General features: G+C 37.9%; 2 protein-coding genes across 2 annotated transcripts; both read right to left on the reverse strand.

Moving 5' to 3' along the window:
* Positions 1 to 1,600: 1,600 nt before the first annotated feature.
* On the reverse strand, positions 1,601 to 4,214 carry LOC129433067 (carboxypeptidase A1). The gene is made up of 11 exons (XM_055191520.2): positions 3,996 to 4,214; positions 3,815 to 3,896; positions 3,572 to 3,706; positions 3,391 to 3,489; positions 3,117 to 3,218; positions 2,921 to 3,019; positions 2,605 to 2,715; positions 2,399 to 2,489; positions 2,105 to 2,304; positions 1,938 to 2,022; positions 1,601 to 1,842 (listed from the first exon to the last, which is right to left on the reverse strand). Exons 1-11 carry the CDS (start codon positions 4,058 to 4,060, stop codon positions 1,655 to 1,657), a joined length of 1,257 nt encoding a protein of 418 aa, XP_055047495.2. The 5' UTR covers positions 4,061 to 4,214; the 3' UTR covers positions 1,601 to 1,654.
* A 473-nt stretch (positions 4,215 to 4,687) lies between these two features.
* On the reverse strand, positions 4,688 to 7,208 carry LOC129433068 (carboxypeptidase A1). The gene is made up of 11 exons (XM_055191521.2): positions 7,052 to 7,208; positions 6,882 to 6,963; positions 6,653 to 6,787; positions 6,470 to 6,568; positions 6,187 to 6,288; positions 5,971 to 6,069; positions 5,666 to 5,776; positions 5,473 to 5,563; positions 5,187 to 5,386; positions 5,014 to 5,098; positions 4,688 to 4,931 (listed from the first exon to the last, which is right to left on the reverse strand). The coding sequence occupies exons 1-11, from the start codon at positions 7,114 to 7,116 to the stop codon at positions 4,744 to 4,746; spliced, it is 1,257 nt and encodes a 418-aa protein (XP_055047496.2). The 5' UTR covers positions 7,117 to 7,208; the 3' UTR covers positions 4,688 to 4,743.
* Positions 7,209 to 12,375: the final 5,167 nt, after the last annotated feature.

The following is a 12,375-nucleotide window of genomic DNA, read 5'->3' on the forward strand; positions in this document are numbered from 1 at the left end:
AATTGTCTCAGTATTAAAAAAAATTTTTTAAGTCTTAAACAAAATTTTTAGAGAAAATAACTAAGCTATTCAATTCAATTCAATTTTATTTATATAGCGCTTTCATAATTGTTAATCGTTTCAAAGCAGCTTTACATGAGTAGATGTAGGGGAGAACACAGAATAATCAATAGATAATATAAGAAGTAGAATACAGCGGCTAAGAATAAACCGTACAAGCGAGCGTAGTAATAATGTAACGTATACAGTAAAGGGCAAAGTTAAGCCAAAGTTGGCTGACTCTCCCCGGGATGAAAAAACCCCTAGGAGAAAAACCCTGTGGGAAAACTCCTAGAAGGACAAAAACCCTTGGGAGAGATTAATATATATTTATATATATAAACATGGTAGGGATAGGAAGCGGGTAAGCGAATTAAACTGGTTCAGCAGTGGTCGTTGGTCGCGAAACGGCTGGGCATCACATTGAACGACAGTCAGTAGATCAGTGGTGTGATGACCTTCACAGCAGCAGGAACTGGGTCTGTTTGTCTCATTGTCCTCGGGGTCGAGGACGAGACAGGGAGAGAGAAACAGAATTCTATTAGCGTAGGGGCCGTTCGCATGTAATGCAAGTGTCATACAGTATTGTGGTTTAAAATCCGCTCGGTTCCAGACAGGCCACCTATTGCGGCATGAGTATATTACCCATATGAGGTATGTGAGTGCTTTGTTCTAGACACTAACTATTGTGGGATAAGTACATTTACTGGACATTTTATGTGAATGCTTTGTTAAAGAAGAATGTCTTAAGTTTAGCTTTAAATTGATCGACTGTGTCTGATACTTGAACATTATTTGGTAAATCATTCCAGAGCTTATAGGGCTAAGTAGGAGAAGGATCTACCACCTTTAGACACTTTTGATATTCTAGGAATAATTAAGTGGCCAGAATTTTGTGATCGCAGTGTACGTATCCACATAGCAGTGAAAACTTATGTTATGTTTCCTGATAATGTCTCCTAGAGGTAATATATATAACGAGAATAGGATAGGGCCTAAAACTGATCCCTGTGGTACGCCGTATTAAACGGGGGAGTGATATGACTCTTCCTCATTTACATAAACAAAGTGATATCGATTGGTTAGATACCATCTGAACCAGGTTAACGCCTGACCACTGATGCCAACATAGTTTTCTAGTCTATTGAGTAAGATTCTGTGATCTATTGTGTCAAAGGCTGCACTTAGGTCTAGTAATATAAGGATTGAGATTTCACCACGATTGGATGTTAAAAGGAGGTAATTTGTGTTTGCTGTTGCACATTTCTCACATCTGCCTGTGGGTTTGCTGTCATTCCTAATATAATTGTAATACCCTTTTCCAATAAACAACTTCTTTGAAGAACAGCTTATTATTCTTTAGATTCATAAAACAATTCATGCTAAACATGATGGCACACAGAAGGTTAAAACTGATGAAAAGTAATATATAAGTGATTGTTAAAGGCTCTTTGGTGGTGTGCAGATTGGCAGGCGTCACACAATTTTTTTAGTCCACTTTGTTCCAGTACATTTTGTGAAGTGTAAAACAACAGTGATCAAATAGTTAATCTGTTTATTATTTTTATTTGTATCTCTTTTATGCACTTTGATTCATCATTGACATACAGTATATTTAATATGGATTATTCTTGGTGTGCTCCATAATAACCATCAGTCCAAGCCAGGTCTCTTCAGCAGTAGCGATGATTTGATCGGCCGGCAGGAGGAAACCATAAAGACCTGTATCTCTCAGTTCAAAGGTATAGGAGTATTTGATGCCCTGGCTGTAGGCCCAGTCGACACTGACTCCATCACCTTGGTCTGAAAACACAGAGATTGGTAGGCAAAAGGCAACAATAAATCATGGGAGCTTATAGAGGTATTCATGAAACAATGTAGAATGTAAATAAACTTACAGATGGTGGTAATGAAGCTGCCATACTTGTAGCGAGTGTTATGCAAAGATTTCAGTGCAGTGACGGCCTTTCTGGCAAGCTCATGCTGAAAAGACAATTAAGAAATCATCCTGATCATATACAGGCAGTTCAGTGTATTCAAACCTATATGTTTCTAACATGCATACCAGTTCTTCCTGGTCCTTGGCAGGAGTGCTAGTGTATCCATATGGGTAGAGGAGCTTTTGGGAATAGCTGTGAATGGATAAAAAGGTCTTGATGTTGCCATGAGATTTCACAAAGTCCACAATGGCCTTGACTTCAGGTTCAGAGTGAGCGCTGGGTCCATGGTAGGTCACAGAGCAGGGATTGCTACTAGCACCAGACCCTATAAATGAATAACAAAGCAAAGATTACAAAAAACTTTATAACTTTATAAGGTCAATGTTAAATAGCAAGACAAACTTTATAAATCAAATAACCTCCAAAGCCAGCATCCCAGTTCCTGTTGGCATCAACTCCATGACAGGTGGAGCCAGGGTTTGGCTTTCTGGTTTTGCGCCACATACGATTCTTAACCAAACATCCGAATTACACAGTTAAAGAGAAATTTGATAATAGTTTAGACATATTCTTATTACATGTAGCCAATTTGCTTTTAAAATGCAGCCATTCAGACAAAACTCACAGAAACGTGGGTGTATTCATAGCCGTCAGGGTTGAGGACGATCTCCAAGAAGATGTCATAGTTGTTAAGGATGTCAGTGAGGACGAAGTCGTGTCCATAGTCAGTCACAATCTATGCAATACAAAAAAATGAATATCTGTGTTTGATTCAATTTATATTTTGTTTTACTGAACATGTTTATAGCACTTTGTACTTGTTGTATTGAGAACATAAACCATATAGTCTTTAAGTGAATTGCTAATCCCTCATACCATCAACTGTGTGTTTTTTAGTCATTAATGCATGTTGGGTAGATTGCATTTAAGTTTTATTTGACCTTTTTTGCAAACCAGACTCCACTGGCATGTGTGATCCATTCTCTGGCGTGAATGCCAGCGTCAATCCAGATACCAGGACGATTCGCTCCTGTGCTGAACTGTGTGAAATATACAAATAAAAATGTAAAATATTCATCTGGACAAATTGGGATTCACCAAAGTCAATGCCACAGTTATTATTATTATGTGACCTACCTTCAGGACGTTCAAGGGGCGGCCCTTATAGCTTTGACCAATCACAATTTTGCTAACCAGACCACTGTTCTCTGCCACAAGCAAATCCATGAATGAATAAATCTGAAACCAAAATATTTAAATGTACTGTAAGTTTTCAACTTTAAAAGTTCACCATAACAAACACATCTGATGAAAGCATGTTATTGTCCAATAAAACCTAATAATGTTTCTTATAACTTAGTTTATTTTTTTTTAAATGTCATTTTATTGTGATAAGCTCTGCTTTACTTACAGTACTCAAATCATGATAGTTTGCGTAGTCAAAGTCATCTGTAGTTCTGGGAATAACACGAGATTTCAACATCTGACGTTTCTCCTCATCCAGCAAATCCTAATAGTGCAAAACAAAACATAAAAAATTTTCAACTGGTCACTGTGCAATCAAATGTGAAACACTGTTAAAATATTCCTACCTGGACATCCTCGATCATAACACGATATTGGATGTGATTGTACACCAGGAAAGCCCTGACAGGCTGGAGGCTGTTGAAAGGAACACGGACATCCACAGGTAGAGATTCATGAACGGGCCCCATCCAAAAATCCAGCTTAACACAAGAGCATATGTACAGAACACATTTTTATTATTGTATTGTTTATACTTTAAGTGTTATTATTGAATACTAATAATAGGGTGTCTCTGTACACTGACTTACCGCAAGATGTTCCTGTTCAGCGAGCTCCTTTAGGAGATTGATCTGTGCTTCATCTTGTGCAGTGATCCGAAGAACCTGATGTCTGCAGAAACATCAACATGATCAGAATTTATCAAAAACAAAAATAAAATTTTGCACAAAATATTGATTTTTAATGTTGCAACAACATTTATGCACTTACCCCTCAAAAGTCGTCTTGCCAAGCACGACCACAAAAAGAGCAATAAGAACCAAAATCCTCCTCATCTTGCAAAGTGGACCGAAGAAGGCAAAGACCTTTATATACTACTATGGTGGTTATGAGTTTGTATGAGGAGATAAAAGGGGCGGGCAAACCTGCTGCTATGGTTCTCACAGCCAGTATGAGGGATGAGAACATTGCATATGGTTTCTGGCATGTTACATAAAATAGCAACTCAAAGTATATTGACAAAATCTTTGCATCATGGTTTGCTAAATCTTGCATATCTAAATGTGAAAACATAATTTTTTTGTGATTTACTGTTTTCTACTAAAATTATCTTATAATGTAAAAAACATTCTGTGAAAATATAACATTAATAACTTTAATATTGACTGAGTATGGTCATGACAAAAATTTAAATGTTAAGTCAAACGTTGATGCTCCTTTGATGAATTTCATTGAAACTCTAGTCTGAATTTCACAAGAAGGTTCACAAATTGTACTGTAAATTTAATTTTCTTGTCCTCAGTTCGACCAAAAATCCAATTATAAAACGGGCAGTTCTGGTTCTTCATTCTGATTGGTGGTGTGTGCATATTGGCAGGCGTCACACAATTTTTTCAGTTCACTTTGTTCCAATACATTTTGTGAAGTGTAAAACATCAGTGATCAAATTGTTCATTTGTTTATTTTATTTTATTTGTATCTGTTTTATACACTTTGATTCATCATTGACATACAGTGTTTAATATGGATTATTCTTGGTGTGCTCCATAATAACCATCAGTGCAAGCCAGGTCTCTTCAGCAGTAGGGATGATTTGATTGGCTGGCAGGATGAAACCATATCGACCAGTGTCTCTCAGTTCAAAGGTATAGGAGTATTTGATGCCCTGGTTGTAGGTCCAGTCGACAGTGACTCCATCAGCTCGGTCTGAGAACAGACCAAATGAAGAATTAATCATAGGGAAACTTAGAGGTATAAGTTAGATGATGTAAAATGTACATGAACTTACAGATGGTGGTAATGATGCTGCCATACGTGTAGCGAGTGTTATACAAAGACTGCAGTGCAGTGATGGCCTTACCGGCAAGTTCATGCTGAAAGGGCAATACAGAAATCAGTTTTTAATGTGTTTATACAAGCTGTTCAGTAAATTCTAAATTATATGTTTTTTAACATGTATACAAGTTCTTTCTGGTCCTTAGCAGGCGTGCTAGTGTATCCATGTGGATAGAGGAGCATTTGGGAATAGCTGTGAATGGATAAAAAGGTCTTGAGGTTGCCATGAGATTTCACAAAGTCCACAATGGCCTTGACTTCAGGTTCAGAGTGAGCGCTGGGTCCATGGTAACTATCAGAGCAGGGATTGCTACTAGCACCAGACCCTATACATGAATAACAAAGCAAAGATTACAAAAAACTTTACAACCTTATGAATCATATCAAGTTAAAAACTTTAAATGTACATCACCTCCAAAGCTAGCGTCCCAGTTCCTGTTGGCATCAACTCCAGCACAGGTGGAGCCAGGGTTTGGCTTTCTTGTTTTGCGCCACATACGATTCTTAACCAAACAACCAAATTACACATTTAAAGAGAAATTTGAGACATATTCTTACATGTAGCCAATTTGCGTTTAAAGTGCAGCCATTCAGACTAAACTCACAGAACGGTGGGTGTATTCATAGCCGTCAGGGTTAATGACGATCTCCAAGAAGATGTCATAGTTGTTAAGGATGTCAGTGAGGACGGAGTCGTGTCCGTATTCAGTCACAATCTATGCAATACAAAAAAATGAATATCTGTGTTTGAGTAAATTTACATTATGTTATAGAAAATGTCCTGGGTTAAAAATGACCCAATGTTGGGTTGATGTTGCAATCATGGTGTATAAAACCCAGCATTGGGTCAAAAATAACCCAGTTTTGCATTAATGCATGTTTGGTAGATTACATTTAAGATTTATTTGACCTTTTTGGCAAACCAGACTCCACTGGCCTGTGTGACCCATTCTCTGGCGTGAATGCCAGCGTCAATCCAGATACCAGGACGATTTGCTCCAGTGCTGAACTGTGTGAAACAAATAAATGAGCTTATACGTGTTAAAATGTAAAATATTCTTCTTGACAAATTGGGAATAACCAAAGTCAGTGCCATAGTTATTATTATTATATAAATGTGACCTACCTTCAGGACGTTCAAGGGGCGGCCCTCATAGCTTTGACCAATCACAATTTTGCTAACCAGACCACTGTTCTCTGCCACAAGCAAATCCATGAATGAATAAATCTGAAACCAAAATAATGACGAAAAAATATCAAATATACTCATAAATGTACAACTTTAGAAGTCCATCATAACAAACACATCTAACAAAAGCATGTTATTGTCCAATAAAACCTGAAAATAATGTTTCTTATAACTTTAGTTTCTTTAAAAATTGTATTGTGATAAGCTCTGCTTTACTTACCGCACTCAAATCATGATAGTTTGCGTAGTCAAAATCATCTGTAGTTCTGGGAATAACACGAGATTTCAACATTTGACGCTGCTCCTCATCCAGCAAATCCTAACAGTGCAAGAAATTTTTTTTAAAAGATTTTCAACTGGTCACTGTGCAATCAAATGTGAAATACTGTTAATATATTCCTACCTGGACATCCTCGATCATAACACGATATTGGATGTGATTGTGCGCCAGGAAAGCCCTGACAGGCTGAAGGCTGTTGAAAGGAACACGGACATCCACAGGTAGAGACTCATGAACCGGCCCCATCCAAAAGTCCAGCTTAACACAAGAGCATATGTACAATACAGATTTTTTATACTTTATGTATTATTAATAAATACCAATAATAGGGTGTCTCATTACACCGACTTACTGCAAGATGTTCCTGTTCAGCGAGCTCCTTCAGGAGATTGATCTGTGCTTCATCTTGTGCAGTGATCCGAAGAACCTGATGTCTGCAGAAACATTACATTACAGATTTATAAATTTTTCAAAAAAAATAAAAAATAAATTGGTATTCATTACATTTATTTGTGCACTTACCCCTCGAAAGTTGTTTTTCCTAGCACGGCCACAAAAAGAGCGGTAAAAACCAAAAGCCCCCTCATCTTGCAAAATGGACTGAAGTTTTTAAGAGTAACAGCCCTTTATATAGTACTATGGTGGATGAGACTTTGCAGTTCAGGAGTTAAACCTCCTGCTACAGTTCTCACAGTCTTATACAACACTAAAGTTTGAGTTTAATAGATGAGAATATTGCAGCTGTTTTATTGCTTGTTACTTAAAATAGCAACTCAGAGTATACTGACAAGAAAACTTGTATCAAAGGGATAGTTCACCCAAAAATGAAAGTAATGTCATTAATGACTCACCCTCATGTCGTATCAAACTCAGAAGACCTTCGTTCATCTTCAGAACACAGTTTAAGATGTTTTATATTTAGTCCGAGAGCTTTCTGACCCTTCATTGAAAATCTATACGGTTTACTGTCCATGTCCGGAAAAGTAATAAAAACATCATCAAAGTAGTCCATGTGACATCAGTGGGTCAGTTAAAATGTGTTGAAGCATTGAAAATACATTTTGGTCCAAAAATAACGAAAATTACGACTGTAATCATCATTGTCTTCTCTTCCAGTTCCGTTGTGAACCGTGTGCACGAGACCGAAGTCACGTGTCCGCAGCGACGCGGCTGACGTGCCATCTGGTGCGCCCCAGCGGGGTTTTTTTGTGTGCACAAGCTTCGTTTACAGTCTGAGGGAGACGCATGCTGTAAGTTTAAAAAAAAACTGTCTGAGGATAACACGTCAGCCGCGTCACTGCAGTCATGCGACTTTAGTATCATGCACACAGTTCACAACAGAACCGGAACAAAATATACTTCTCTTTATTGGAAAAACAGATTATATTTAAGCCAGTCTGTCAAACAGACACGCATAAAGCCTGGAGTATTGTCCATTTTTGACATATGCGCGAACATAGCAAAACTGTTAGCCAATCATACCAGTGGATGTTTACAACACCTATTCAAAATGAGCATTCTGATGAGAGGGGGTCAAAACAGGACTGAAAATTACCTATTAGTGTTAAATTAGGATGTTTTTGGATGTTTATAATGTGGACCTCAGAGAACAGTACCAACTAATAAAAAAGGCAGTTCATGACCCCTTTAAAGTGCCAATATTTAACCGCTATAATTGATATTTAGGAATAATTTTATTCATTTATGGAGGCACGTTTGATTTAAACCCTAAAACATAATATCACCTATTTATGCAAAAACACATAATACATCATCAACTGTACCCTGACCAGTTTCTAAAAATCCTTAGGCTGTGTCCGAAATAGCCACCCATTCCATATTCCCAACATTAGTTCACTAACATAGTCCACTTGAATCCAATGTAGGATATTTCTTCTTGAATGAGGGGATGAACACGAGTGCAGTGTTGCCAGATAGAGTTGATGGTTTCCAGCCCAAAAGTGTTCCAAAACCCGCCCAAACGCACAAAAAACCGCCCAAAATATTTAAATCAACATTTTGGTTTAATTTGATTAGCATTTAGTTATTTTAACTTACACAATTAATGCAACATACTATAGCTAGCGACACCAGAACAGAACCACACTAGCAAAATGACATAACTTGTTCACAACAGCTACATTATGCTCCCTCGCCCACACGCACAATGCACTTTTACAGCGTATATTTAAGTGTTTTATGATTATTCAAATACCCAATTCGTTAATAACGTTTTTATCTATTTATATTATTATTAATCATGTATTTTTACTCTTGATAAATAGGTGTGTGTGAGAGAGAGAGAGATCGTAAATAGGCTTACCTTAAGCAGTAAATGCAGAACAATAATAATAGGCTGTTGGTTCTGCGTTAACTTGCAAGGAAGCTGAAGAACACTGTGAACATCTGAACTTTTCAGAACTATGTACAGTCTGGCTGAAGTTCATGGTTCCACAATTGACTAAATGACAGACGAACATTTGGTTCTGTTCACCTGAAATGCTCCGATAATTCATCCACGGCTCAAACACGTGTAATTGATGTCCGTTTCTCACTCCAGCTGCAGCCTGCGGAGGTCGCGTATGCAGGGTGCATACGTCATCAAGCCTTGATTATTTGAGTTACCTGACCATTACATTCGCAAGGTATAAGCATATTACAACAATTTACTATTAACTAAGAATAAAAGTCAACTTTATAACTGTTAATATTCTAAAACAAGACAGTCGACGACGTATATGGAGACTAGAAATGCGACCTCCGGAGGCTGCAGCATTCGCATTAAGACACGGCCGATGTGTGACAAGCAACGTATACGTTGCAATCCGGAGTCCGTGTTGCAGAATTTGCAGTGCTATTTTCCGATTTAAAAGGTATTATCCATTTGCTTCAGGCCCGGGTCACTCTCCAACTCCTATCTGTAACATCTTGATTTCCCGCTGAGAGAGCTGGCTGGCTGCCATCACTTGTGATTGGATAAACGCGGACTCATCATCGGCGTGGCGTCAACACAAACACATGCAGTGGGCGTGTGTTTAGTAACGTCATGAAATACATGCACATTTGGGTTTTTTTGTTAAATAATTAGCCTATAAAATGCACGTTTCAAACCCGCCCAACTGATCCCAAACCAGCCCAATTTTTGCACAACCGCCCAAGCCATTTTTTACCCGCACAATCAAATTCAAAACCGCCCAATTGGGCGGGAACCCGCCCAATCTGGCAACACTGCACGAGTGAGTGAATTCAGACACTAAGCGCCGGAAAGGCTGCTGGCGCCATCTTGTGTCGAGACGCGGGAGTTCATTTGGCACGCGCCTCAGTGAACCTCTTCTAGGACCCTAGTTTTTTGTGACATCGGCAGCGCCACGTAGCGAAACTGCAGCCTCCGGTTGGGCAGGCACATGCTACTCGAAAAAAGTGCCACCACCATACTGACAAATCCAGCTAAGACCAGCATAAACCGGTAGCTGGTTTTAGCTGGTTCAAGGTGGCAGTGTGGCACTAGCTGGTTTAAGATGGTTCTCCCAGCCTGACAAAGCTGGTCATGCTGGTAGGTCAGCTGGTCTTCCAGCCTGACTAGCTAAGTCCAGCTTAGTCTCAGCCTCAGACGTCACGCCCACAAACTGTTGGCTGAACAGTTTTGAAGGTCTGGCTACGCGAGACTAAGTCCAGCTAGACCAGCTTAAAAAGTGACCAAAACACAGCTAGACCAGCTTGCTACACCAGCAAAACCAGCTTGCTACACCAGCAAAACCAGCTAAAACCAAGCTGGGAGACCAGCTAAAACCAGCTCACCAGCTTATGCTGGTCTTAGCTGGATTTTTCAGTAGCGCAATGCAGTATTTTCACACAATTTTAACTACTTTTAGAGTTTAAGATGCTTTTAAAGGTTTATTACACCCAAACTGCTTTCTTTATTAAAATGAAATCTGGTTTCCAGGAATGCTGAGTAATTATTGGGTCTAAGTTGCATTATTTAATAACTCATCAAGTAAAATAAACAAGTAATCATAGACTTTTCAATCGATCACATAATATTGTGTATTTAAGTACAGAGGGAATACACAAGGATGACTCTGGGGGTAGATTTAAAATTGTTGTATATTTTATACAATTATATAATGCAACAGTTGAACTTGAACACACACACACACACACACACACAGACACAATTGTTCATGACGTGTATAAGAACTGCATGGACAAGGTCTTCACTGACTCCTAAGATAATGAAAGATACTGTATCTGTCTATTGTATTTGTCAAATTTGTTTTTGTAATTGATACTGTATTGCCCTTCTATGTACACTGTTCAGAATAATAGAATGAATAAAAAAAGATAGTGAAAGATAAAGAAATGAATGAAACCAGGAACATTTAGTTGAACATGTTCATCTTCATTTTTAATTTCAAATTTTAAAGATCTTAGTCACCACAGAGCACACATTATATATGATACAAACTTATATCAATCTTCATACCAAGCACGCCCGCCGACAGGGGGGGACAAACGGGTCTGTTGTCCCGGGCCCAGGGTGGGGGTGGGCCCAGAGGGGGGCCCAGAACTGGAACCTATGGAATAATTGTTAAAAATAAAGAAAATATTTTATTGATTTGATTTGAAGTTCAGTTCGCTCAAAATGTCCGGTCAGACTCAGCACAAGTCCGGTGCTCAGAAAATAAAATAAAAGAAGAAAATATAGGCCTTATAGAGGAAAATAGAGGAAAATAGAATTCCTAATTCTCCCCATTAGGAATCTGTGACCGCAGATATAGTCACTGCATCGCGTGTGTTTAGAAGTATGTGCTGTTTGCTGTGAGGTTTTTATGAGAGAAAGCACAAACTATTTAATATTTAATGTGTAAAACTTGAATTTGAAATAAAACTTACCGCGGAGAAGATGCTAAGTGACGCGACAATTATTTATTATTTCAAATCCGTTTACAAGATAAATATAAATTGTTAAACAGATTTTTTTTTTTTAAACAGAAATTATCTTGATATAGGCTACATTCATAATGAGAAGCCTTTTCTTTTTACTGTTACACTGTAGACAGTAATAATATGTATTTTATATAAAACTCTATGGTCGTGACAGCACATTGTTCATTATCTGTTGGTTCATGTTGGTCCAGTTTAATTCAGGGTAATCCTTTAATAAAATGTAATTATAAAATATTTTATTGTTTTGTAATATTCACAGCGCACATTCTCTCAAATGAATGTGCTTAATGTGCTTAAAACATGTTTAATTATTCTGCAAAATTCCGCATAGATTTTGCAAAAGAAATCCGCAGAAATAGCAAAAAATAACTCCTTGCACATATTCCTTATACAGCTGTACTACTCTTGCAGCAATTAAAGCAGTTCAGATTTGTTTTAAATGGCAAAAAAGTTATATTTCTTTTTTTTATTTACATTTTAGAGTATTTTTGTTTGTTCCAACAAGCGGTTAGCAGCCGACAGCAAGTTGACGACATGTTTGATGAATTGAACTCTCAAAACAACACTTCACTTGTCTATAATAACAACTACATAAAATATATATTTTCAGCATATCACAGTGTTAGTTTAAACGTTTATTATCTACACACACTATTTTTTTAAAGCGGAGGCAGGTTGCTCTGCTGCTCGCAGCTGCAACGGGGGCAGAAATATAAAAATGAAAAGGGCTATAGCTACAAAACGAAACGAAATAAACATGAAACCGAATAAACATGCAACCTGCTTACAACTTCGCTATGCATATAGATTATGTATTGGATGCTGTTTGCATAGATTATGCGCAGTATCCAAGGTTTTAGTCCTCCATTAATATTTTTCCCGGTGCGCTTCGGTACTGC

Source organism: Misgurnus anguillicaudatus, chromosome 6 (genome assembly GCF_027580225.2).
Source record: "Misgurnus anguillicaudatus chromosome 6, ASM2758022v2, whole genome shotgun sequence".
In the NCBI taxonomy this organism is placed as follows: Eukaryota; Metazoa; Chordata; class Actinopteri; order Cypriniformes; family Cobitidae; genus Misgurnus; species Misgurnus anguillicaudatus.

What these genes read in the sequence shown, in the direction of transcription:
- LOC129433068 (XM_055191521.2), bottom strand. Translation starts at nt 7,116, where the DNA reads ATGAGGGGGCTTTTGGTTTTTACCGCTCTTTTTGTGGCCGTGCTAGGA. An exon ending in GCCCCTTGAACGTCCTGAAG is followed by an intron (nt 6,070 to 6,186) that starts GTAGGTCACATT and finishes TGTTTCACACAG; the next exon opens with TTCAGCACTGGAGCAAATCG. An exon ending in CTAAGGACCAGAAAGAACTT is followed by an intron (nt 5,099 to 5,186) that starts GTATACATGTTA and finishes TTGCCCTTTCAG; the next exon opens with CATGAACTTGCCGGTAAGGC.
- LOC129433067 (XM_055191520.2), bottom strand. Translation starts at nt 4,060, where the DNA reads ATGAGGAGGATTTTGGTTCTTATTGCTCTTTTTGTGGTCGTGCTTGGC. An exon ending in ATGAATACACCCACGTTTCT is followed by an intron (nt 2,490 to 2,604) that starts GTGAGTTTTGTC and finishes TGTTTGGTTAAG; the next exon opens with AATCGTATGTGGCGCAAAAC. An exon ending in CCAAGGACCAGGAAGAACTG is followed by an intron (nt 2,023 to 2,104) that starts GTATGCATGTTA and finishes TTGTCTTTTCAG; the next exon opens with CATGAGCTTGCCAGAAAGGC.